The 25,945-nt window shown below is 40.4% G+C and overlaps 2 protein-coding genes across 9 annotated transcripts in view; one reads left to right on the forward strand and one right to left on the reverse strand.

Moving 5' to 3' along the window:
• PRKAG2 (protein kinase AMP-activated non-catalytic subunit gamma 2) overlaps positions 1–25,945 on the reverse strand; it is a 463,538-nt gene that overhangs the window by 122,516 nt on the left and 315,077 nt on the right. For all 5 annotated transcript variants that reach the window (XM_007504639.3, XM_007504638.3, XM_016426254.2 and 2 more), the window contains one exon: positions 13,770–13,987. In XM_007504639.3, coding sequence (XP_007504701.1) covers positions 13,770–13,987 — 218 coding nt within the window. The remainder of the gene's footprint in view (positions 1–13,769; positions 13,988–25,945) is intronic.
• Positions 1–25,945, forward strand: part of LOC103093809 (jerky protein homolog-like) — a 133,838-nt gene that overhangs the window by 17,306 nt on the left and 90,587 nt on the right. The gene's annotated exons all lie outside the window — the stretch shown is intronic.

A 25,945-nucleotide genomic window follows, 5' to 3' on the forward strand; every position in this document is an offset into this window, starting at 1 on the left:
CCAAAAGATGTTATAAATACATGTGGATAAATAGAAGATAGTTCAAGGTGAGCTTATGAATGAAATTCATAGGCACAGTTCTATCCCATGTAATATTATACTGTATCTTATACACTTCAGGATTTTGATCCCTATGTTATTGATTATTCATTCAAGTCACTGAATTATTTATCAATAATTTTTCCTTCTTGGGGGTAGCTATGTGGCTCAGTGGATTGAGAGCCAGTCCTGGAGAATGGGAGGTCCTGGGTTCAAATGTGACCCTCAGACACTTCTTAGCTATATGACCCATGACAAGTCACAACATGACAACCAATACACAGCAATGATTCCAAGATGGAAGGTAAAGTTTTAGTAGTAATAACAATAATAATTCCCCTCCTGCTCATAAAATGTCTCACCTTTGCATGGTATCCTTAAAATGGTTAATGAAGTTCACAACTTCTTTTGACTAGATCAACCAGTTTGTCTTTAATGGCTGATTATGAATATTACTTTTATACAATACTCTGCTTAATTAGCAAAAGCACTCTTCCTTGTTAAACTGGTCTGTAACTTAATTTTCTTTGCGAGGAATATATTTGCAGGGAAATGTTTCATTATAATCTACAGAGTAGGTAGGATGTTGTTTGTATGTATGTGTCCGGGAAAAGCTGCCTTGGAAATCATGCATCCTTGGGAACATTTTAAACTGTCCTTCCCTTTTCCCTAGACTATTCAGCACACTGATTTGTCATAATTTGAGCTGCCAAGACTAGCAAAAAAGATTTGACTCCAAACCTGCTGTTTGTTTCTTGCACATAGACATAAATACAAAAGACTTTGGGGAAATTGGATACAAATGAAGAGAATCAAGTTACTTGAGATTATTGATTTGTCACCACTATCTGGGCTTCAGTTTACTCATCTGTAAAGTAACAAGCTGGAACAAGTGATCTCTGAAGTCTCTTCTAGCTCTTAGCATTCTTAGGATTCTTCCTTCCTCTGCTAGATGTGATATGTGTTAGCCTGTGGGGAGTGATTTTGTGATATGCCATGGTAGCTGTGTCAGTGGAATTTAAAAAAAAATCAAGTCCACAGAAACATTTACTAGTTGATCCAAGATACACCAGGGCAATTGCAATGTTTCATCTGGCAGAAGGGAACATTAGTGGCAGCAATAAATTTCTATATTTGCTATCAAATATCCCTTGGCCACAAAGAAAATGGAGGGAATCAAGAACATTTTACTAGCCTAAGCCTCATGAGGGTAGAAACTATGCCTTGTTCATCTTTGTACTTCCCATAGCACAAGTAATACTTGACTGATTTGCTGAAATAAATCTAGTCTTCTTGGAAATGCTTTTGGAGGGCTATAAAAGGGAATAAAATTACAAAGTCTCTTAGAAATTACACATATGTGGATAGGCATATATACACAGTGCCCAACAAGTATTAAACGTTTAATACATGCTTGCTGAATGACTTTTTTTCTGAAGCTACGAGGAAGCTTCTTTAATTGCGGATTCATTTGTTAAAAGCCTGTGTAATTTTTCTGTTTCCAGGGCTTTCAGTATATGTATCATGAGGTCATTCAGAACCAATTGGTACTCAGTAAACTGTGAAAAGGGATAGATAGACCTCTCTGACATGGCATGAGTGAATAAAACATGTAGATAAGGAAAAAAAAACCAGCCCTTGGAAGATAAATTGTAAAATGTTAAGAGCTATGTTTTATGGTTTGAAAGCAGGTGTTCTTCATTTTTTGGTGGGTCATGAACCCCTTTGGTAGTGGCCTCATGAAGCCTAGGGACCCCTTCTCAGAAGTATGCTTTTAAATGCATAAAATACATGGTTATTTATGCTGAATGTCAGTCATGATGAAATCAGTTAGTCGTTTTTTTGAAAAAGCAATTTACAAACCCCAGGTGAAGAACCTCTGCTTTAAAAAGTAACAGAACTAGTTCCCACAAGGGCGGGGAGGGGGGATTACCTTCTTATATCCTCCACTGAAATCCTTAAAATCCTGGAGGATACTCAGAATTATGGGGGGAGGCCCCCTCCCCATCTGGTCAACTTAGGACAGAATAAATGTAATTGTTGCACAGGATGGGCAAGCATAGGTGGGCTCTCGTCTACTGTGCTGGGGTGGAGGTGGGTTCCAACCTTCACCATAAGAAGTTATGTCTACGTCAGTGGGATCACAGCTCCATCTGGGTTTCTGACTAAATTCCAGAAAAAGCTACAGACTCTGATTCTTTCATTTGAGAAGGGCCTTTTTATGACAGTTCAACCTCCTTTCAAAGTGCTTGTTGGGGTGGGGGGAGATGGCATAAGGGAAGGAAGTATCAGGAGGCAAAGGGAGTTTCTACCTTGAACTTAGGATGGTGATGGCTCACATTTATAATTCACCAAGCTTCTGCCTCACAGCAACCTCACGAGTTTATCAGTTACCAATCTGTCCTTTAGAACCTGTATCTTCTTGGACATTCATACCTCTCTTGGCCTGCAGTATCTGCCATAAAAGGAGGGACCATCGCCTCTTTAGTCACTTTCAGCTCTCGATCCTTTCTCACTATTTACTTTTGTTTAAAACCCTTGCCTTCCATTTTGGAATCATTAAGTATTGATTTCAAGGCAGTAGAGTGATAAGGGCTAGGCAATTAGGGTTAAGTGACTTGTCCAGGGTCATACAGCTAGGAAGTGTCTAAGGCCAGATTTTAACCCAGAACCTCCCATCTCTAAACCTGGCTCTTCATTCCCTGAGTCACCCAGCTGCCTCACTATTTGCCTTTTACGTCCTACAGAATGATATTTGGTGGGATTAAACAATTTGCTCACGATCCTTTGTTGTGTGAAATATCAGAAGTGGAACTTAAACTGACCTTTTCTGACTAAAGAGTCTGATGCTCTTTTCCCTGTACCACCGCCTTCAAATGTTCCAGGTCTTCTATATCAGTGTGTGATATCCAGTGAGCTATCCAGCTAGTCAGTTGTGGGCCAGTGAGCCTTTACCTTCCTTTCCTCCTTTTGTTGCCCCTGCCTTTCTCTGTGGTTCCCCCAAGACACAAGGCTTTAATACCTGTAACTTGGGAGGCAGAATCCTCTTGGGCATCTGGAGATTGCTTTGGATAGTCTTCATAGAAATACCTCTGTCCAAATGGATAAAAGGAAGACAAGGTCCATAATATAACCCCTCAAAAGCTGTCTCAGGTGGGACGGGAAGGTCGCTCTGAAAGCCTTGGCTCTCAGTGGTACCAATGAGCTGGGCCAAATTCGTATGGGATGGATCTGAATCCTGGGGCTATTGGGGAGCCACCAACTCACACTCTGATGCCGATCCATGCCCTTTGGGCAGGGTGAATCATTCTGCTGAAGTTTCTGTCCCACCACACATTCAGCCTTTCATTCCCTCCTTCCTCTATTCCTCTCTTCTTGGTCCTGTTCCCATCTCTCCATGTTCCCTCAGACCCCTGCAGAAGTAGCACATTCTCTCCTGTGTACAGGAAGTAAGCTCCACTAATGGGATGGCACTGATTTCCACAGAACCTGCAGGCTCCCCACAGTTCAGATTTGCCAGCTTGGCACTGAATTAATGCATGGTATAGTGGAAATATGCATTGATTTTGGTATTTCTTCAGATGCTGTCTGGCTCATTAAAGTCTCCACATACAGTCTGATTTACAAAGCATATTTGAGAGACACTATGTTCCCTTTCTCTTTTCTGCTCCTCAACTACATAATCCCTTGTATTTATCTCTAACTTTTTCAAGTGCTTTATCTCTTTTGATCTTGGCTTTGCCCCTTACTACCTGTGTGACCTTGAGTCAGTCACTTAACATCTCTGGGCTTCAATTTCTTCATTTATAAAATTATAAAATAAAAATTATAAAATGAGGGAGGATAATTGTTTTCTAATATAATTGACTTCCTTTTCAGTCCCATGTTTTGCATTTTTTAATCCATTTAAAAACATTATTCTGCTGGTGAGTCCATCAGGTTGTCCAAGGGTTTATATTGCTCTCTCTCTCTCTCTTACATACACACACATTAAGAACATTTGCCTTTTAATATATTGTACTGACAGAATATGAGAGGCATCCCCCCCCCAAACTGGCTCTATAATTTTAAGAATAGAAAGCCAAGCAGAATACCCCAAATTTTCGAAGATGGATCTTTCCAATGGTGACATTCTGGTAAATGTTCTGCTTCCAAAGTAGTAGGACAAGCTCATGCCAGCATCATTTACATTTTTCAGTTGCCTCTAAGTATAAATAATTGGTGGCCCACTGATTAAAATGATTTCTCAACAAATAAAATCATTTTGAGTTCATTACCCATTTCACTGAGAATTTGTCAATACCAGAGATATGAGGAGAAGACATGATTCCCCTCTCCTGGAAGAGCTTAAATCCAATAACCAGTGACAACACCAACAGTATCCAACCCTGAGAAGTTGACTAACCCTTCTTTCCCACACTAGCACAGGGCCACCAGGAGCTCTGGGCTATTTCTTAGGACATAGTTTGATAATGAATGCCAAAGTGACCCTAACATAGACAAGAGAAGCCAGCTTAACTGGGGTCAGGTAGCCCCTGGCCATAGGTAAGTGAAACCACTCTGCTTTGGAAATCTAAATTCCTGACCTTGATTTTGAACCCCCCCTTCTCAACTACTGCCATGCCTAAGAGTAGTCAGGTCCAGGTCTCTCTGAAGACACCCACCCAGGGCTGTCCAGCGTAGTTTGCTTTCATCAAAAAAGGTGCTGTGCACTCTGAGCAAAGCAAAATTTCAGTCACTCAAAAGAAGTGTGGGATTTACACATCAAGAGACAGCTTCATCTCTAATGTTCATATAAACTGTTTGTGCCCAACCTGTGGAAGGTGGAGCCTTCCACGCTTGTAATGGTCTGAGCAGCCACAGTTGGACACACTGTACATTGATCCTGATATAGGATGTCCTTTTGGTCCTCTTTGAAGGACAACGACCAACCAACTCTGCCTAATACAGGCCTGTGTGTCTTATGAGTGCTTTATTATTAGAACTCAAAAGTTTGATAAGCAGCCAGTCTGTAAAAAGAAGGGCAAGACTTTAAGTTTTTCCTCCAACAATCTGCATACAGAACACTATAATTCTATATATAAGCAGTAATTCTCAAAGTGAGATCACCAAGAACCCTTCTAGAAGTATATAACAAAATTATTTTTATGATAATACTAAAACTTATTTTAATTTCAAATACAGTAAATTATGATCAACACAAACTACATATTTTGTCTGTATTTGCATTTTTTATATTTGTAGGTATGTTTTATATTTGTGTGTATTTGCATTTTTTACCTTTTTGGGAGGTCCTCAATATTGTGAAAAGGTCCTTAGAGCAAAAAGTTTGAGAACTGTTCTCTATAGAAAACTGGTCTTTGGGCATTCAGGAGAGGCAGCCCATTTTATAAGTTAGGTACCTGAGGCAGGAAAGTTGAATAACTTCTCCCAGAACCCAGTTATTCTGGGAAACAGAACAGACAAGGTCTCCGGAGGCCTCAGTTTCATTGCTCATACCTGGAGACAATGTCTCTCAGTTGTGCAAAAAGTACACCTATTCCTAGTTTGTCTACCCAGTTCTTTTCTGCACATTCTCTAAAGACTTCAACAGAGTAGGCAAAGAGGAAGAATGCCAATTAGCATACTCCTTTTGACAGCTAAGGGAACGGATATCCTTTGCTTGGCGCCTCAACACAAAGGCAACACTTTTCTAAGCACCAACAGTAATGATAACTAATTCCAATATGAATTTTACCAGAGTTGATTTCCCAACTCTAGCTCCTTGACCTACTGCAAATCTTTTCCATCCACACCCAGACACAAAGTCTATTTTTAAAAGGTCTAATCTGTCATGAATAAAAGGCAATTTAGCTGGTTGGAGGCTATTTCTGGACAGCTGGCTTTTGCTTCGGTTAAAGCAGTGCATCTGAATAGATGAATATAAAATAGCATATATTCAAATGCTCTATATCATACTGAGTAATCATGAAGCATTTGTATATTTTAAAAATGTTTTATCATCATTTTTGGTTTTTGATTCCAAATACAACCCTGGGATAGTTTAGTGCTTTTCTCCCAGTTTTTTGGTTATGTAAACCAAGAGATCATAGGCTCCGATGTAGAACTGGAAGAAATCTCGGGAGTTTATAGGTAAACAAGGTGAGGCCAAAGGGGGCTAAATGGTTTGATTAAGGTTATATAGGTAGTAAGTGTCAGAGATGAAATTTGAACCAAAAAAATGTTGGGGACGCATTTAGGGTCAAGATAGAGCCAAGCTATGAAAAGAACTCCTAGCCCCAGAGTTTCCATTTTGCTGTGCACTGATGCATGCAAGACAAAATATTTCCCTATCAGTCCCAACTGTCCAGCATGCTTTCTCAGAAGGCTCACTGCTGAGCTTGTTGTATAGCATACCTCAGCCTTAAAAATAAGTAGAGTGCCTCTCATTTTAACCCAAAGTACAGAATTTCAAGCTTATAGATAATGATAAAGTAGGAAATGGATATTACAGAAATGGCAGCCTTGAACTTTAGGAATTTTTATAAGTACATCTTTTGTCAGAATGAAATCCCTATTGGCAAATGTATAACCATGTTCTTCTGGATACTCTAAATCTCAGGACTAAAATTCTGAGAGCAGCAAGGGATCTTTAGGCATATGATCAAATCCTTTGAGTCTGAGGAGTTTGGCAGGGTATGGATGGGCACAGTTAACAGACAACATATATGAATCAAGAAAGTTCTGGCCATTTTTCTTGTAACCACCAGATGATTTTAACTCAAACTAGTATAAAAGGGTTTTTTTTTCTCCCCAAAGGAATTAACCTCTCATTTCAGAATGCAAATCAACAAACCCATATAATTTCCTGTATAGAAATTAATTTGACAGTCAATTTTGCTAGGCTTTAGCTTTTCTAAAAATGTGTGTGTTGGTGGTGGGGGAAGAGGTTACCTGTGCCCCAAATATATGTATGACAAATTTTAAGAAAAAACTCCTCTTTAAAAAAAATGAAATCAACATCTTTTCAACTTATCCATCATAAAATGTCTCATTCTATATAGTTAAATGAACGCCTCTTAACAAGATAGATAGGTAGACAGACATGGAAACCTATAGCTATATATTTTCCTAGACTGCCTCATCTAAATTAAATGATAAATGTAGTCTGAACTAGCTTCATTAATGGTGTAATCTCATTCTAAAAACACCCCACACTCAACAAAGTATTTTGGGATGCGTGATAAGCACTAACTGAAAATACTTATTACAGTTTCATAGGTTTTCGTTTAGTTCATAGATCTTAGAGATTTAGTTCAGCTTCTCCATTTTAAAGATGCCCAGTCAGAGATTTAAGTGGCTTACTCATTGTCTCGTGTCTAGGTAGAAGCAGACCAGTCCTAGAACCCAAAGGATCTGACTAACTTCTAGTCATATAACATGGGCAATGATTACTCATGGAACCTTGCCTTTCCTTCCTTTTGTTTACACTGGGAAGTTCAACCTGAATTTATTTTGGGATTGCTAAACTCTGAGAACTCTTTTCTTGACCAAGAGCTAAGGATTCAGCTCCTTAACAGGTCATGAACCCAAGTAACCTTACTAGATACGAAAGACCCCTCAACAATAGTGAGAACAGAACTGTGAAACTTGATATGCTCTTTTCAAGTCATAATTTCAATGAACCTGAGGGAACCATAATCAGCTCTCTCCCACCTATAGTTTTTTCACTACCCTCTCTCCCTGCCCAATGACCACCACCAACCCCCTAAGTGTACTTCCGCTGAAGATAATACGTGTATTCTCATTGAACTCTAGGCTGACATGTCAGGTTTAAAATATATGTCTTCTATGAATACATTGCACAATTCTCTCCAACTAGTGAGTGCAAGACTTTTTAGTGTTCACCTTTTGCTAAGTGTTTGTGAATGAGATTAGTTAAAAGGAGAAGTAAAGGTTTTGGTTGAACCTTCTGGGCAGCAGAGTGTGGGTAACATTTATATAGTGCTTTAAGATTTGCAAAATGTTTTATTCAAAATGTTAATTCATTTGATCCTCATAGCAACCCTTTGAGGTAAGTATAATTCTAATTCCCACTTTATAGATGGGGAAACTGAGACAGAGTAGGTGATATAGCATAGTGTTTCATCTTCCTGAGTTCAAATCCTATAACTATTGCATGGCCTAGCTGCCATTGAACATTGAAATGAATAAGATTATGGCATCATCTGGGCAAGCAACTTCCATGGATGGGGGTGGGAACTCCCACCAACTGCAATAGCTAAGACAGTATGAGGACCCTGGGGGAGAACATGTGCCAGGCAAGCCAAATCACCACCACCACCACCTCATCCCTCACCACTATCTCCTTTTAGACTACAGTGGAGGCAGACCACAACCCTGAAACCCAAAGGCCTTGGGAATGGAAATGTTTCCTGCATCCATCATCCTGGGAAGTAAGGCTTGTGGAGATGAAGCCTGGCAATAGCCCCCCGCAGATACTATAGCTGTAGCTCCTAAAGGTGAAAAGGGGGAAAAAAAGAAAGAAAGCTCTTGCCATCAAATGACACTATGACACTCAAATGGTACAACAACAGATACAAAAGATTTTATCATTAGAAATGACTATAAAGAAGAGGCATGACTTTCTGCCTTGCTGACACACCCAAGAACCATGGGCCCTTTCCATCTGACTTGTAGATGAAACCTTTCATATCTGTGGTGTCCCTAATACAGAATGAGTTCCTTAAAGGATAATAATTTTTCTATTTGTATCCCAGGATACAAATAGGAAAAAAAAGTGCTTTTAAGTGCTTAATAAATGCTTTTGGTGGTGGGGGGGGGGCAGTTCTTTGTTCATTCACTCTTTTCCCTCTATACTATTTCACTTGGTGATCTCATCAGCTCCCATGGATTCAATTATCTCTATGTGGATGATTCTAAAATCCACTTATTCAGTTCTGGCCTTTGTGAGCCTCCAAGCTTGCATTTCTAATTGCCTCTTTTACAACTGGATCTGAATGGATTGTAGATTCCTTAAGCTTGACAAGTCCAAAACTGAACTCCCTGTCCCCTCCCTCCAGTCTTCCTATTTTCCCCTTTACTATTAAAAGTAGTGTCATTTCCCCAGTCATCCAGGCTTGAGTGTCATCCAAGGAGGAAAGGTTTTTTGTAGAACCCAAGATCTCTGGACAGCAGAGTTTGGTGCAGTAATATCCCTAAAATCTAGGTGTCCTTTTCAACTCTCTTTCTCACTGCCCCCGACACCCCAATTCAATAAACTCCATTGATACCCAAGCACCTACAGAATCAAACATAAAATCCTGTTTGACTTGTAAGGCCCTTCATAGCCTTCCTCTCCCTCCACTTTTCACCCCACTGCCCCACATACTCTGTGGTTCACTGACTCTAGCTTCCTAGGACAAGGCATTCCAGCTTCTGATACAAAACCCAGAGGTCACTGCATTGTCTCCAGTGGAATGTTGACTTCAGTGGCCATCTGCCATGCATAGAATTCTTCCTCATCTCTGCCTCCTGGCTTCCATGGCTCCCTTCCAGGATCAGCTAAAGTTCTAACCTCTATAGGCAGCCTTTCATGAATCTCTTTAACTGTAGTGCCTTCCCTTTGTCAATTATTTCTAATTCATCCTGTTTATGGCTTTTGTGTATATAGTTTCTATATTGTTTTCTACATTAGACTGTAAGCTGCTTGAGAGCAGAGATTGTCTTTCTTTGCATTCCCAGTGCTTGGTAGGGTGCCTGGCACAGTCTATTTTTAATAAACCTGTATTGAATAAATGGTTCATTCCCTCCCCCTTACAGATTCTTAATGACAAAATGAACAAATGTCAATTCATTGGGATCCTTCTGAACTAAAATGATCCAAATTAACTTCTTAGTCAAACTATCTCTTAGAGTGCAGGGCCCAAAACAGATCCCCTAAAGTACCACAACACCACAAATATTTTTATGCAGGTGAAAAAAATGGCTAAACTGAACATAAGAGTCACCATGAAGAACCGAAAGAAGAGAACTCATAAGAGGGAAGCCTGTAGTCTAAAAGGTATGAAGATTAGTTATACCTCAATGAGAGTGAAGGGTGGTGGAGATGAAGAAGAGGTGGTCAATTAAAGGATGATTTTATGTACATAAGCCTTCTGTCTACTGATGGAATCCCATACTTCTCAGCAGCTGCCTTCTTAAGTCACTGCCAAGGTGCTTAGCCCTTGAAGGAGTCCTGGGCCATTGGGCCATCATTTTGGTCAGCCTCTAGCAAGGACTTCATAGCCAGTAACCTTAACACGTACAGCACTATCTAGGCACAAGCATGGAAAGAAACATGGGGCTGAGAGAACCTGTTTTGTCTTTCCCTCCTGAAACTGGGAAGGATGAGATGCCCAGCAGTCCTGTTTTATCAAGGTCATGATCAATTCTGATCTAGTAGAAAATGCATTTTAGATTGCAATGCAAAAAAAAATTATAAAATCTTTGAATTCAAATGGACCCAAAGATTTTGCCTAAAGATGGGGAGCTCATTTACTTCTAAGGAAGCCCATTTCACTTTTGGATAGCTCTGATTGTTAGGAAGTTCCTTTATACTGAGCCCTAATCTTCATCGCTGCAATTTCTATGTGGTACTCCTGATTCATAGGACTTTTCAAGTTCACTAGCAATGGAGATATCTGCTACCATCTCCTCCATTTCAACTGATCCAACACTGAACTAATTTTCCCTAAAACTAGCTTTCCTTCTCAACTTCCTTATTCCACCAATGCCTTGGTCCTAGTCTTAAAATGGTAGGCATACTTGACTCCTTCTCCATTATCTCCCACATCCAGTTATTCATTTGATCTTGTTCATCCCCCTGTCATTTCGTGTCCAAATTGAAGTCAGCAACCTCCTTGCTTCTAGTGTCTTCTCCATCCAATCCATTCTGTCAGATTAATCTTAAAGCACTGCCATGTGACTTGCTGCTTCAAAGCTGGCTCCATCCTGTCTTTATCACCCTGTCTCCAGCTGTTCCCCACAATGAACCCTCTTCTACAGGCAGTTCCCTCTTCTCACTGCCTCAACATGTCAGACTTATTCCTCGTTCAGTGTCTTTGCTGCTGCTCTTAGATGGATGCTGGTGCTCTTCCTTGATCGTTGCTATCCTTCAAAGTTCTGCTCAGATTTCTTTTCCTTCATTAACCTTTCCCTGACTAATTCAACCTATAGAAAAACCTAACTTTCTCCTTTTGATCTCTTGTACCACATATTTCTCCATATTACTGTTTGGCACAACCATATGGTACTCTGCACTGTGACTTTTAATTGTTTCATGTGCCCACATCTTGTCTCCCCGATTACACGTAAGCTCCTGGAAGGAGAAGGATCTTCTCTTGTCATCTCATCACCTCCTTTGAGGGGAAGGATCACATCTTCTTCCCCTTTTAATCTCATCACCTCAATCTCTACCAGCCCAGGTGTAGAATTTTAGGAAAAGTAGGTGTTTAATATTTACTGAATGAATTGTTGATATATTAAGCTCTTTGCATGGCAAATAAATCTTCATTTGCAACAGGACAGGAGAGCTGAATTTGTTGAATTAAGTCAAGCCAATCCAGATAGACCATGAGGATTTTCCTTTTTATTTTTTAGTGCTTCTAAGCATCAGGAGCAAAGTTTTAAGGCTGTACTAGATTTCTACTGAACATGAACTCAGCTAGCAGTGACAGGTAATGGTGAAAATAGCAGTGTAGAAAGAACATTAGACTTGAAATCAGCAGCTCTGGGTTAAAATCCCATCTTTGCCACTTAATAACTTGGGCAGGTCCCTCAGCCTCTCTGGGACTCAACTTTCTCATCTGTAAAATGAGATAGCTTAATTTTGTACTGCATGATCTCTAAGGTCCCTTCTAGTCTACTTTTCCTAAAAATACCACACTGGGGCAGGTAGAGTGATGAGATGACAAGAGAAGAAGATGGGAACCTTCCCCTTAAAAGAAGTGACAATGTCAAGAGAAGAAGATGGGATCTTTCTCCTCAAAGGAGATGATGAGATGACAAGAGAAGAAGATGGGGTCCTTCCTCTCTAAAAACTTACAATGTAGTTGGAGAGACAAGATGTGGGCACATGAACAATTAAGTCACAATACAGAATGCTGCAAAATTGTGCCAAACAAGTAATATGGGGAAATATGTGTTACAGGAGCTCAAAGGGAGAAAGTTAGGACACTGTGGACTGAACTAGTTGGGACCACTGGGCTTGGAATCAGAAAGACCTGAGTTCATATCTAGTCTTAGACAATTAAGGCCATTGTTTCCCCAGGTAAAGATACTTAACCCCTGTTTGCCTCGGTTTCCTCGTTTGTAAAATGGGCATCATAATAATAGCACCTAACTCCCAGGGTTGTGCTGAGGATCAAATGAGATAATAATTGTATGATGCTCAGCACAGTTCCTGGCATATATTAGGTGTTTTATAAATACTATTATTATCATCATCATTATTATTCTATGATAATAAGCTGCTGGGTATATAGAGAACTGGGCCTGGAGTCAGGAACCCAAACCGGAGTCAGTCAAATCTAGACGTTTTAATAGCTAGGTGACTCTTAATCTTTAAATGCCTCAGTTTCCTCAATTACAAAATGAGGATCTTAATAGCCCCTACTTCACAAGGTTGTTTTGATATGAGATATCTGTAAAACACTTAGCACAGTGCTTAGAACATGGTAGGCACTTAATAAATACTTGTTCTCTTCCCCTCCCTATGACAAATGATTTATTTGGGTCATTAAGCATATATGATCAGACTATCATACCCTCTGTTTCGTGTGTCTATCAATCTTGCTTGCTCAACAGTATTCTATGCCCTGTGATCTACTACATTCTGGCTTCCTCTAAAGTGTTGTGTCCAGTTTAGACACTGAAGTTTAATAAGGATATCAGTAAGCTGAGGGTACCAGGGAAGGGCAGCCAACATGGTGAAGTGCCTTGGGTCCATGTCATATGAGTATTACTTGAAGAGAACCAGGCAGGATTAGCTTAAAGAAGAGACACGAAGGGGAAATATAATCTCTCTTCAAGAAGGACTGAATTTTGGTGGGGAGGACTTTGACGTGTTCTGTTTGGCACCAGATGGCAGAACTCAAAACAACGAGTGGCAGTTGGAAAGAAGCTTAATTGAAGCTCAGTATGAGAAAAGACTTTGTGACATGTGAAGCTGTCCCAAAGTGGAATGGCCTGTATCTAGAGGCTTAGGGTTCATCCTCCTTGGAGGTCTTCCAGTGGAAGCAGGTGTCCATTGGTCAGATATGTCAAAGTAGAAAATCCTTTTGTGTATGTGTTGAACCAGATAGCTAGCCACTTTCCTTCCAACTTGGAATTCTGTGATTCCATGTCTCCTTGTACATACAAGGCAGAGCACCTTCCAGGTGTTGATACCTGCAGAATTCTACCTACCCAGCTTTCAACTGCTCAAAGATCAACGTTTTCCAAGTATTACTCCCAAAAGGTCTTAACTGATGACCCTTTAAATAAGAGACACTTTTTGGCAAGGGATTTTCATTGTCATCATTCAGGATATTTTCCATTAGGAATCTACTCAGTCTCAGGTTCCAGCACCTGAAGAGCCAGGTTAAGCCAGAGCATTCTGGAAAAAGTAGCTGGTGCACTTTGGGCCTGGTCTCTACCCATACATAGGATTATCCCTCCCTACCCCCCCCCCCCCACACACCCAGAATCCCAAAAAGGAATATTCTACTCACTGTTGTGGAGGTAGCATAGGGAGCCAAAGCTGCAGAGGGAGGCTTGGCTGAACTCTGGAAGGAGGGCAGGCAGAACCTCTGGCCTGTGTCCGGGGGAGAAGAGGAGGCATAAATTCGTGTTTCTAATCGCTCAGGCTCATTCTTATAGGATTCAAGAGGAAAAGTATGTTGCTTGATCACTTGGGTAGGGGTAGATGGTGAAGATGAAAGGCCAGGGGCTGTGGAGGAGAAACAATAAAGCTCTATTAGAAATCTGGCCTGTACTGAGTCAGGCAGATGGCAAAATCTATGCTTTCCTAAGGGCTGGTAGCCTCTATCAAATTCTTTGCTTCTGGGAAGAACAGTCTCTGCTCTTACCTTTGGGAAGAGGGTACCTATGCTTCAAAATACCCATCAAATGTTTCCTCCCAGGGTCCCCTAAGATCACCAGTCAGAACTGATCTTTCCTTTCCAAAATATAATTTTTGTGCCCTGAGTGATAGAATACATTCACCTATTTCCCCATCTGGATTACATGATACACAAGGAAAGAACACTGAGGTCCAAACTGAAGTAATTTGCACAATGTCAGAGGGGTAGATAGTGGTAGAGCTAGTACTAGAAGAACTCGGGTCTCTTCAAAACTTCCCATGAGCTAAAATATCGCAGGTATAATCATTGCCATCTTCTAGATGAAGAAGTCTATAAAGGCTAAGTGATTTGTTTGATTTTACTTGGACAATAAAACCAGGACTAAAATCTAGGTCTCCTGGATCCTAACTCCATCACGTGTTAGAAAGTATAAAATGTTCAGAGTTAAGGAAGATGAAGCAGAATGGTTAACATTTGACTTCCTAAATTTAAATCCATCACTCAATATTATTTGGGTCCAAACAATAGACAAAACAAAAAATGCCATTTTAATTGTCTTTTCTTTATTATGATCCTTAGTTCCAATCAGGGCTTTTGTTTTTCTGATAGGCTTCTTAAATTATCATGCTAATTTCAGTTAATTTCCATCTCTGCCACTCTTGTGGAGTCATCCTCAGTTAACTTGTATGTCTTGTACATGTCCTTTTAAAGCAAGAGCTCTTCTCATGAATTCTCTGTTCACCCACATCCTTGTCTTTAGGAACTCTTCCCCCTCATTTCCTTCTCAAAAGCAATTCTGCCTGCTTTCCTGGCCAGAATTTTGTTCTTCAGGCCCTTTTATCTCTCTCTCTTTCCCCTTTAAAACATTTACCTTCCATATTGGAATCAACACTATGTATTGGCTCCAAGGCAGAAGAGCAGAAAGGTCTAGGCAATGGAGGTCAAGTGACTTGCCCAGGATCACACAGCTGGGAAGGGTCTGAGGCCAGATTTGAACCTAGGACCTCCCATCTCTAGGCCTGGCTCCTAATCCACTGAGCCAACCTGCTGCCTACCATTCTCTTATTTTTCTTGAGTTAACTTTACCCTTCGAGGTCAGGCCATGGGATCATACCTATCTCTGACTCTGAATTTCACTTTCCTAAATTCAGCAATGTTGTCAGTACAGGAAGGAAACATGGCAGGGTGTGGAGGTGGAAGAGCATGAAGGTGGCTATGCCAATGACTGTTTCCGATTATATTGGCTGAGCTCACTGCCCCTGTTTTCTGAGGATAATACTCCTACTTTGGACCTCCAGTCTGCCTCAGCAAAAGATCCTCTCTACTTGGTAGGTCCAGGTAGAAAGGGTTCAATCAGCTAGTTCTCACCAATGTGTTAAAAGCTGATAATAAGGATATTATTCTTTCAAAAGAACTCTGAATTTTAGCATTAGTTGACCCTTTGGTACCCCAAAGGAATAATACTGTAATGGTGAAAATACAGGAATCCAAGATAAATATAGGAGATAAACTTGGGGGGCAAGGAGCCTTTCCTTATACCTCCCAAGTCATAACATATAAGAAATCACCTACTTCACCTAAAAGAAAAAGAAATTCCTACTAAGAAGATCAATGCCTGAATTTTATGAAGGGTTATTAGAGCTGAAAGGGACCTTAGAAATCAATGCAGTCTAAGCTCCTTATTTTACAGCTAGGAAATTGAGGCACAGAGTGAAAGGAAATAAATTGCCTAAGGACATAATATAAGGCACGGAAAGCCAGGACTAGAACCCAGGATTGTTACATACCTTTCCGGAATATTAGGTGTTTTTCATAAACCTGAAAACCATTTTCTAAAAGCAAATGGAAAAAAAATATATGCATATATACACATATACACAAATATGAATGTGTGTGAATGAAAAATCAACTCTCAAAGGCCTTCTCAGATATTCAGTTCTTGAGCCAAGATATCTGGGCTTTTCCGAAATGTTGTTGCTAACAACAGAAATGCCTGTCTTAAGAAACAACAGTGCCCAAATGGGAAAGAAGGTTGGACATGCTGCTTGTGAGCCTTTTAGGGTGATTTTTTAAAACTAAGTTTGGGATTGCATAATATAGAGGGTAAGAAATAATCCTGGCATATTCAATCTCTTTTAACTATTTCAAATAAATCATTTTTTTCCCTCAATAAAACCTGAGGGCAAATTGTCATATTCTTTCCCTCTCTTCCAGCTCTCCTGCCCCGTGACCTTAGTCCCAGGCCATTCAGTGGATATTGGGCATTTATGTGGGGGACCCTGAATTTGGCTCTGTGGGGAGTCAGAAGGAAAAGAAAACAAGTCCCTGTCCTCAGGAAGTCTACCACCTAGTTGTGGAGACAAGACAAGAAAGGCAAACAAGAGCAAAATAAAACATAGAAGATAGTATCTGATTTGAGGTGGTAGTTGTACAGGAGTTTGAAGCGGATAATGGAGAAGATGGAGGTAGACTGGAGAAGTCCAGGAAGTCTCCTGGAAGAACCATCTGGGTTGGGTCCCTGATTCCCTTAAAAAGAGATCTGCCTAGTCTGTTAAAACAATGTTTTATTTATATTCTATTAAAACAATGTTTTATTTGCATATATAAAAATAAGTATTTTGTTTTATATGCAGATTATATCTTCACCCAATAGGAACATCCCTTATTTAAAAAAAAAAAAGATAAAGTTAAAACAAATCAACATATTGACTGTGCCTAGGAATGAATGTATGCCTCATTTTGTACTGCTATTCTACCACCTCCCTAACAAGAGGTGGGAGGCCTGTAGACCATCCATCCAAGATGCCACCATTGATTACTGATCAGAGTTCCCAAATCTCTCAACATTGTTTTTATTTTTTTTATATTATCATGATCACTGTGCAAACAATTCTCCTGGTTCTCTTTCCTTGGCTTGGTTTTCATTTATACAAATCTCCCCAAGGTCTGTGTTTTTCCTTTTCATCCTTTGTTATCGCCCGCTAATATCTCATTACATTCATATACCACAATTCATACACACAATCGTGTTTGCTGATCTTTCCTAAAGCCCTCTCTAGATAGGATACAGTATACTGTGTCAACACTAACCCAAGAAGGCACTGTTCTAAGGGAGACCCATTTCTTCCTCTTTTCTGCAGAGAATGCTGTTCCTTTTCTCTTTTAATGGTTCATTTTAGGAACAGAGCTGTAAAGCCTTTGAGGGCGAACAATGCCTTTTGATTCTCTAAATCCTACAGCCAAGACAAGTTAATAGGTTCGGTGAGTCAACAGAAACTGCTCCTGGCTGCTTCAGAGGATGCCAAATGAGTGGTTCCAGACACTAGGGAGCCATAAGCCAGGACCCAAATAGGACCAAGTTGTGCTTTGTCAGCAAAAGTGAGGAAGAAAGAAGAAAAAAAGAAGGACAGATGAGGGGAGGTGAGAAAGAAGGAAAAAGAATGAAGAATGGAGGACAGAGGCAGAGGCAAAAAAAGGGGAGAGAAGAGAGGCAAGGAGAGCAGAGTGGAAAAGGAAGAAAAGAGAGAAGAGTGAGGAGAACCCTAGCTGGGTTTGTAATTAAGCAGCACAGTATGGTGGAAAGATATGATGTCTGGAGGCTTGTTATAATCCTAGAGATGTTGCAAAAAATTGTACAAATCTGGGCAAATCTCTCTGTCTCTGTCCTCTGTCATCTCTCTTTGTCTCGCCTTCCTTCCCTGTTTCTGTCTCTCCCTCCCTGTCGTTTTCTCTCTCTCCCTAACAAATCTAAGACAAAAGGATAAAGGCTGGGCAAACAGGGTTAAGTGACTTGCTCATGGTCACATGGCTAGATAGTGTCTGAGGCCAGTCTGAACCCAGATCTATAGGCCTGGCTCTCAATCTACTGAGCTACCTAGCTGCCTAGCTGCCCCTCAACTGTCTTTTAATCTCAGGTCCTGAATGTACTCAAGTCATTTGATGGCACTGAAGACAGGCAGTCACTGAGGAATTGTCTCTAAGAGAATATGGGCTTAAGCTGGGGCAGCAAGCCTTGATCCCAAGGGATGGAGGAAGAAGACCAAACAGGCACAGTGAAACTTAACTGTGGTGAAGGGAAGGGAATGAGAAACCCAGGATTGCTTCTTGGAAGAAGGAAGCATTTGGAGGAAAACCAAATGACATTTGGTTTCATGGACTTTAAGTTCCTGCCCATGGGGGATAAATCCATCAGATTCTCTTAAGATTTCGCAGTCATGCGATTCTAGGGCTGCAAGAGAACTTGGGACATCATCTGGTACAAAATCTTTTTGACCCTCAACTCATCACAAACAGGCTTCTTTGTGATCCTAGTATTCAAAGGGGAATTTAAAAAATGTAGGCATTATTTCTTTTTTTAAAATTCTGATTTTTATCAACATTTCAAAAAAAGAGAAAACATTCCCATTTACAAAGTAAACAAAGAACAACAACTTAATCTTTATTACATAAGGCTTGCTTTAAAAATGTATATCATAAACATGTTACTTTCAGAGCTGACCTACTTGCTTTGGTTTACCTTTGAATTCCTTTTTTTAAAAACCTAACCTTCCATTTTAGAATACTGCACATTGGTCTCAAGGCAGAAGAGCAGTAAAGGCTAGGCAAAATGACTTGCCCAGGGTCACAGAGCTGGGAACTACTAGAGGTCAGATATGAACCCAGGACCACCTTATCTCCAAACCTGGCTCACTATCCATTGAGACACCTAAATGCTTCCCTTTCTATACATTTTAAAGATACTTTAATGATTCAATTTTATTTCTTCTCTTTATTTTGTAAATACTATCACCCACTTCCTCTTGCCCCCAAAATAAAATGAGAAAGACATACTTTTTGTAACAAATAAGCCTCACCATGCAAAACAAACTCACACATTTTCTCTGTCCAAAAATATATGTCTCCTTGGCACCTTGGGTCTGTCACCTCACTCTTAGGAGGTGAGTAGCATGCTTCATTCCACCCCTTAACCCTCCCATTTAAAAAAAATTCTGAACTAAAATGAGATTTCCCTTATACACAATAAAACATATAAAGAAGTTTGTTCATGAAACTGTGAATCTCCATTTTGTATATCTTGCCTTTCTTCTAAGTATTTAACAAATTCAACATATTGCTTTCAAAGCTGTCCCTTCTGGGCTCCCTTCTGTTCTCTTCTATTTTAAAAACATGTTTTGTGACAGCTAGATGACTCAGTGGATGGAAAACCAGGCCAAAGGATAGGAGATCTTGGGCTCAAATCTGGCCGCAGACACTTCTTAGCTGTGTGACCCTAGGCAAGTCACTTGATCCCAACTAACTTAGCCTTTACTACTCTTATGCCTTATATACAATATTGATTCTAAGACAGAAGGGAAGGGTTCAGTGTCTCTCCTTCCTTTTTTTTTTCATTAGGCAACCCTATTCCCAACTCCCTTCTTCCTCATTCACCTTGCCAAATTGGGATGCTGGGATTGAGATGAGGGATTGTCCCAGAGCGAGCCTTTGTCCCTGCCATCCTTCCCTCAACAACAAAAAACAAAGTCCCTTGTCCTATTCCTCATCTGGCCAAGTGGATAGAATATTTCTGTTTTAGAAAAGACTCACGTGCTCTCAAAACCTGGATTTGGGTATGCTATTTAGTCCAACCTCCTCATGTTACAGATGGGGAAACAGAGGCATAGAAGTGATTTTTCTCATGGTCATACAAATAGTAGTAGAGCCATAATCAGAACCTAGGTATTCCAAATGCCAATTGTCTTCTCTTTCCATTCTTCCTTCTTTTTGTCAACCATATTCTATATATTCCTAGCTGAGGGTTGGTAAGCACAGGAAGAAAGAACTGGAAAATGTATTCTTGCTTGGTATCAGGAAGGAGATATAGCAATAGATATCCATAGAGATAGAGATATATCCTATTGTCCATTTGATGCTCTCCTTCCTATACAACCCAATTCCTGACTCACAATCACTAGGATATGTCCTTTCAGCTCTTTTTTAGGAGTGGGATGAATTAGCACTGAGTCACCCACACTCTTATTCAGTCTCCCTTGTGACCAAAGGCACACAGTCTTCAAGGTAGTTGGCTAGAGTGAAGGCTATAGTTTGCACTATGGAATATAACCAGGCCAGACTGGAGAGGATTAAACCTTATGACCTTGTCCTCATCAATCAGTCAACAGATGAAAATGAGTCTCTTATTACTTTGTAGTCACACGGTGCTCCTGATTTGAAATGGTATCTCCCAGCTTGAACATTTCACCTTAATTCACCAGATTTCAATGTCAATGACTTATGGCTGCTGCCAGAAAATGAATCCATCCTCAGAGCCTCAGCATTCTTCTCTGTAAAACGAGGAGTTTGGAGGAGATGATTATTTACAAGGTCCTTTCCACCTCTGATATCTCTAAGATTTGCTCCCATTGAGGTTCCTGGGCCATCTCAGGTTTGCCTTTCATCCTTCAGTCTCCTTCTATCATTCGTCCTCTTTCCTAAAACATAAGTATAGGCCAGCCATTCCTCTATGGTCCAGCACAAGTCCTGTCTCTTCTCTAAAGCCTTCCTTCTTTGATGACTTATTGCCCAACTTTATCAATAACCTCTAGGTGACTCAGTCCAAGTCATCTCTATGTGTGAGAGGAAAACTAGCCTTCAATTAATTTCTCTCTCTTTCATACCTACAGCCTGCCTTGTTGTTGTTACCACACAATTTCCCATTTAATTACACACTGCCTTATATTACCCTTTAATAATTTCTTGAGTGTCTGGCTTGTCTTCCCCAGTGGCCTATATATCTGAAGGTAGGAGCCATGGCTCCTTATCGTTTTTCTGTACTCTCTTCTGCTCAGGAGAGTGCTGAGCATACAGAAGATGCTCAATGAAGACCTGTTGATAAATTCCTTCTTCCCAAGACCATCTGTGTGTTGATAGAGCGAAAGGCCTTAACAGAGGAGTAGTAAAGGAGATATTTTTGGCTGGAGGGACACTTAAGATCTCATAATAAAAGTTGTTATCTAATTCACCTGGGCTTAAAGTCAGTCGTCACTGGGAGGATCCACACCTAAAGATGACTGAAATGCTTCAATTTATTTCATATGATTTCCTCTTCTTGGATTTTCAGCCCAACTGGTGGAGTTGCTGTTCCCACATTCACCATCCCATCTCCTGTTTTCATATTTTTGCCTAGCTTGTTCCCCAGGCTTGGAATTTATTTCCTTCTTTACCTCCACCTCCTAAAATCCCTAGTTTCCTTCAAATGTCAGGACAGGTATTACCTCCTCTAAGAAGCCTTTCCTATACTATCCTTCTATACAGGCAAGTTTTTAATGCCATTTCCCTCCTTAAATCATTAGGGCTATGTTTATCTCTTTGTCATATTCTCCTAGTAGAACAAAAATGTCTTCTGGTCTAGGGCTACATTTGACTTTGCCTTTATATATCTAGTACCTAGTAGGATGCTTTGTATCTAGGAGTTGCTTTTAAAAATTGTTAGTAAATTGGATTCAACTGGGTGCATAGACTAGCCTTAATGCAGAGTTCTAATTCTTACCTAAGGCAGTGGGCTGCCCAAACTTTAAAGCAGCCAGTCATTGCTCTTACGTTTAAATGATGATCCTGAGATAACACTTGGACCATATCTTCAGACGTCAGTGCAGTTCCTTTCCCCCAGACAGACACATTGCTAGGCTGGGTGCTCATCTGTATGGTATGAATTTGTATACTTATTCAGGACAAGGACTTCTGTTGATGTGGTGGTTGTTATTGTTTTTATTTTGAATCCCCAATACCCAGGAGAGTGGCATGCCCTTGGTGAGTGCTTAGTAAAAATGTGTGTTCAATTTATTCAAATGTCCAATCACAAAATTAAACACTTGGTTTTAATTGGCTCTTATAGCACCTTAAACAAAACAAAACAAAAAACTGGGCTTGGCCCATTCCTGACCTTAGTCACAAGTCCAGGAAGAGTAGACAGTTCAGTGAAAACCTATCTCCATTAATGGAGCTTAAAACATATGGGTCAGGGGGCAGCTAGGTGAATCAGTGGATTGAGATGGAGACTTAGAAATGGGAGGTCCTGGATCCAAATCTGGTCTCAAACACTTTCTAGCTGTGTGACCCTGGACAAGTCACTTGACCCCCACTGCCTTGCCTTTAATGCTCTTCTGCTTTGGAACCAATATATGATATTGATTCTAAAAAGGCTTTAAAACAAACAAACAAACAAAAAACATGGTTCTGTGATGGGCCAGTGGTAGTATATATTCATTCATATGGAAAGGATGTCTATTAGCATTATGGTCTCCTCCTTCCTAGTGACATTTCTGGTTAGTTATATTCCAAAGAGTTTGAGGTTGAATTGGAATAAGAAAGTTTGGATTTGGGCGGGTAATCATGGCTGCAATCTAGACACCACACGCTTCCTCTCCCCGGCACTGAATGAAATAGACTACATCAAAGGAGCATAAAAATCACCTTTGGAGGAACAGAAGGACTCCCCAGTACTCCCCAGTATTCCACAAAGGCGAAGGTACGTGGGGTTTGAACATTTCCACACTATAATAAGAAGGAGGAAAAGCTTGCACAGAAACGTGAACTGAGCTGCCCTCCCCCCCCCCACATCCCCCACCAAACCAGAGTGAGCTACCTGAGCACTCACTGGGACAGCGAGTGAGTGGGGAACGTCTCTGTCTGGGGGGGGCACTCCAGGGTCCTTGGGATCTGGGGACTGCCAGGAAAAAACGTCTCAGGGCGGTTTCACGGGAGAACCCGGCGCTGAGCACGGGGGTCAGCGGAGCTGTACTTGGGGTGGTTGTGCTGAACATCTGGGTGGAGCTAAACACCAGGGGCAGACCACACGCTGATTATCTGGGCTGAGCTGAACACCTGGGCAGTGTGGCTGTGATCAGGGGCCCAGCCCTCTAAGAAACCTTGGAGACTGGGAAGAACTAGTCTGAGGCAACCTAAATTCACAGAAAACCCACCCATACCACCCAGACCCCAGACCAAAAAGGAAAGGGGAATAAAACCACCAAAGGGATGGCTCACATGGCCCAAAATCAAGCCTCCAGGAAGAAAGGGAAAAAGGTGACTATTGAAAGCTTTTATGGTGGAAGTACCCAAGGAAAAGAAGAGAATGAGGAGGAAATCCAAAAAAAAATCAGAACATGCCTCCCAAAATGGAAACTATCAACAAGCTCTGGAAGATCTCAAACTGGAGCTTACCCAAAAGATGGAAACCTGGAAAGAAAAATGGGAGAAAGAGATCAGCAGTCTGACAGATAAGACTGCTCATTTGGAAAAAGAACTCGAAGCATCCAATAGAAGGGCAGACAAAGCTGAAAAGCAAAACCAGTCCCTAACAACCAGAATCAAGCAACTCGAAGAAAGTGAGATCATAAAACAGCAAGAATCAATAAAGCAAATCCAAAAAATTAATGAATTAGAAGAAAACATAAAATATCTCACTGAGGTCACCAATCTGGAAAACAGAGGGAGAAGAGACAACCTCCGAATTATCGGTCTCCCAGAAAAACCAGAGATAAACAATAAACTCGATATTATTCTACAGGAGATTATAAAAGAAAATTGCCCCCACGTTCTGGAGCAAGGGGGCAAAATAGAAATAGAAAGGGTTCATAGAATATCTTCTATACTAAATCCCCAAAAGACAACCCCTAGGAATGTAATTGCCAAATTCAAGAGCTTCCAAGAAAAGGAGAAAATCCTACAAGAAGCCAAGAAGAGGAGCTTCAGATATAAGGGGGCTCCCATAAGGATCACACAGGACTTAGCGGCTAACACACTAAGAGACCGCAAAGCATGGAACACGATATTTAGAAATGCAAGAGAGCTGAGTCTCCAACCAAGAATCAACTACCCAGCAAAACTGACTATATACTTCCAGGGGAAAGTATGGGCATTCAACAAAATAGAAGATTTCCAAGCATTTGCTAAGAAAAGACCAGAGCTCTGTGGAAAGTTCGATATCCAAGCACAGAAAGCAAGAGAAACATGAAAAGGTAAATATGAAAGAAAGGGAAAAGGAGATAAATGTTATCTTTTTCTTTAAGTCAAACTCTCTTCTATAAGGACTACATTTACATCAAATTATATATATTAATATGTGGGGAAAATGTTTTGTGTAACTCTCAAAAATTGTAGCATCATAAGAGTAGTTAGAAGAAACATGCATAGGGAAAGATTAGGGCATTAAGAAGATTTGGGGAAAGTGGGGGCAAAGAAAGGAAAAGGGAGGGGGGAACCGTCGATAATACTAAGACTTACTTCAAGAAATAGGGGGGGACTTAATAGAATAATCTTTCCCATATAAAGATACACCTGAGAAGGGGAGGGGAAGAACTCTCATATGAGAAGGAGAGGAAGAGAGCGTGAAGTGGAATTACTTAAACCTTACTCTCAGTGAAATTAAATCTGAGAGGGAAGAACATCTAGATCCAGTGGGATACTGAATTCTATCTTATCCATTAGGGCAAGAAAGAAAGGAAAATTAAGGGGTGGGGAGGGAGCATAAAAAAGGAGAGAAGAGGAGGGGGGAGGGAGCATAAAAAGAGAGGGAAGACGAGGGGGGAGGGGAAGGGAGCACAAAAACGGAGGGGCTAGAAAGGGAAGCATCTCAAGGGAGGGTACTAGGGGGACTGACCTAAAGCAAATCACTGGTTCAAAAGGAGATAGCTAAAGAAGAAAGGTCAGAACTAGGGGAAGGTATCAAAATGCCAGCGAATCCACAAATGACAATCATAACTTTGAACGTGAATGGGATGAACTCACCCATAAAACGTAGACAAATAGCAGATTGGATTAGAACCCAAAACCCTACCATTTGTTGTCTTCAAGAAACACATATGAGGCGGGTTGACACTCACAAGGTTAGAATTAGAGGTTGGAGTAAGACCTTTTGGGCCTCAACTGATAGAAAGAAGGCAGGAGTTGCAATCATGATATCTGACAAAGCCAAAGCACAAATAAACCTGATCAAAAGGGATAGGGAAGGTAAATATATTCTGTTAAAAGGGAGTATAGACAATGAGGAAATATCACTAATCAACATGTATGCACCAAATGGTATAGCATCCAAATTTTTAATAGAGAAACTAGGAGAATTGAAGGAGGATAGAGACAGTAAAACCACATTAGTGGGAGACTTGAACCAACCACTATCAAATTTAGATAAACCAAACCAAAAAATAAACAAGAAAGAGGTAAAAGAGGTGAATCAAATTTTAGAAAAATTAGAGTTAATAGACATATGGAGAAAAATAAATAGGGAGAAAAAGGAATACACCTTCTTTTCAGCACCACATGGCACATTCACAAAAATAGATCATACACTAGGTCACAGAAACATGGCACTCAAATGCAGAAAAGTAGAATTAATAAATGCAGCCTTTTCAGATAACAAGGCAATAAAAATATTGATAGGTAAGGGTACATGGAGAGCCAAATAAAAAAATTAATTGGAAATTAAATAATATGATATTCCAAAATCGGATAGTTAGAGAAGAAATCATAGAAACAATTAATAATTTCGTTGAAGAAAATGACAATGGCGAGACATCCTTTCAAACCTTATGGGATGCAGCCAAGGCAGTCCTTAGAGGAAAATTCATATCCCTGAGTGCATATATTAACAAATTAGGGAGGACAGAGATCAAGGAATTGGAAATGCAAATTAAAAAACTTGAGAATGAACAAATTAAAACCCCCCAGAAGAAAACAAAACTAGAGATCCTAAAAATTAAGGGAGAAATTAATAAAATCGAAAGTGACAGAACTATTGACCTAATAAATAAGACTAGAAGCTGGTACTTTGAAAAAACAGACAAAATAGA

The sequence above is a fragment of the Monodelphis domestica genome, chromosome 5, assembly GCF_027887165.1.
Source record: "Monodelphis domestica isolate mMonDom1 chromosome 5, mMonDom1.pri, whole genome shotgun sequence".
Taxonomy (NCBI): domain Eukaryota; kingdom Metazoa; phylum Chordata; class Mammalia; order Didelphimorphia; family Didelphidae; genus Monodelphis; species Monodelphis domestica.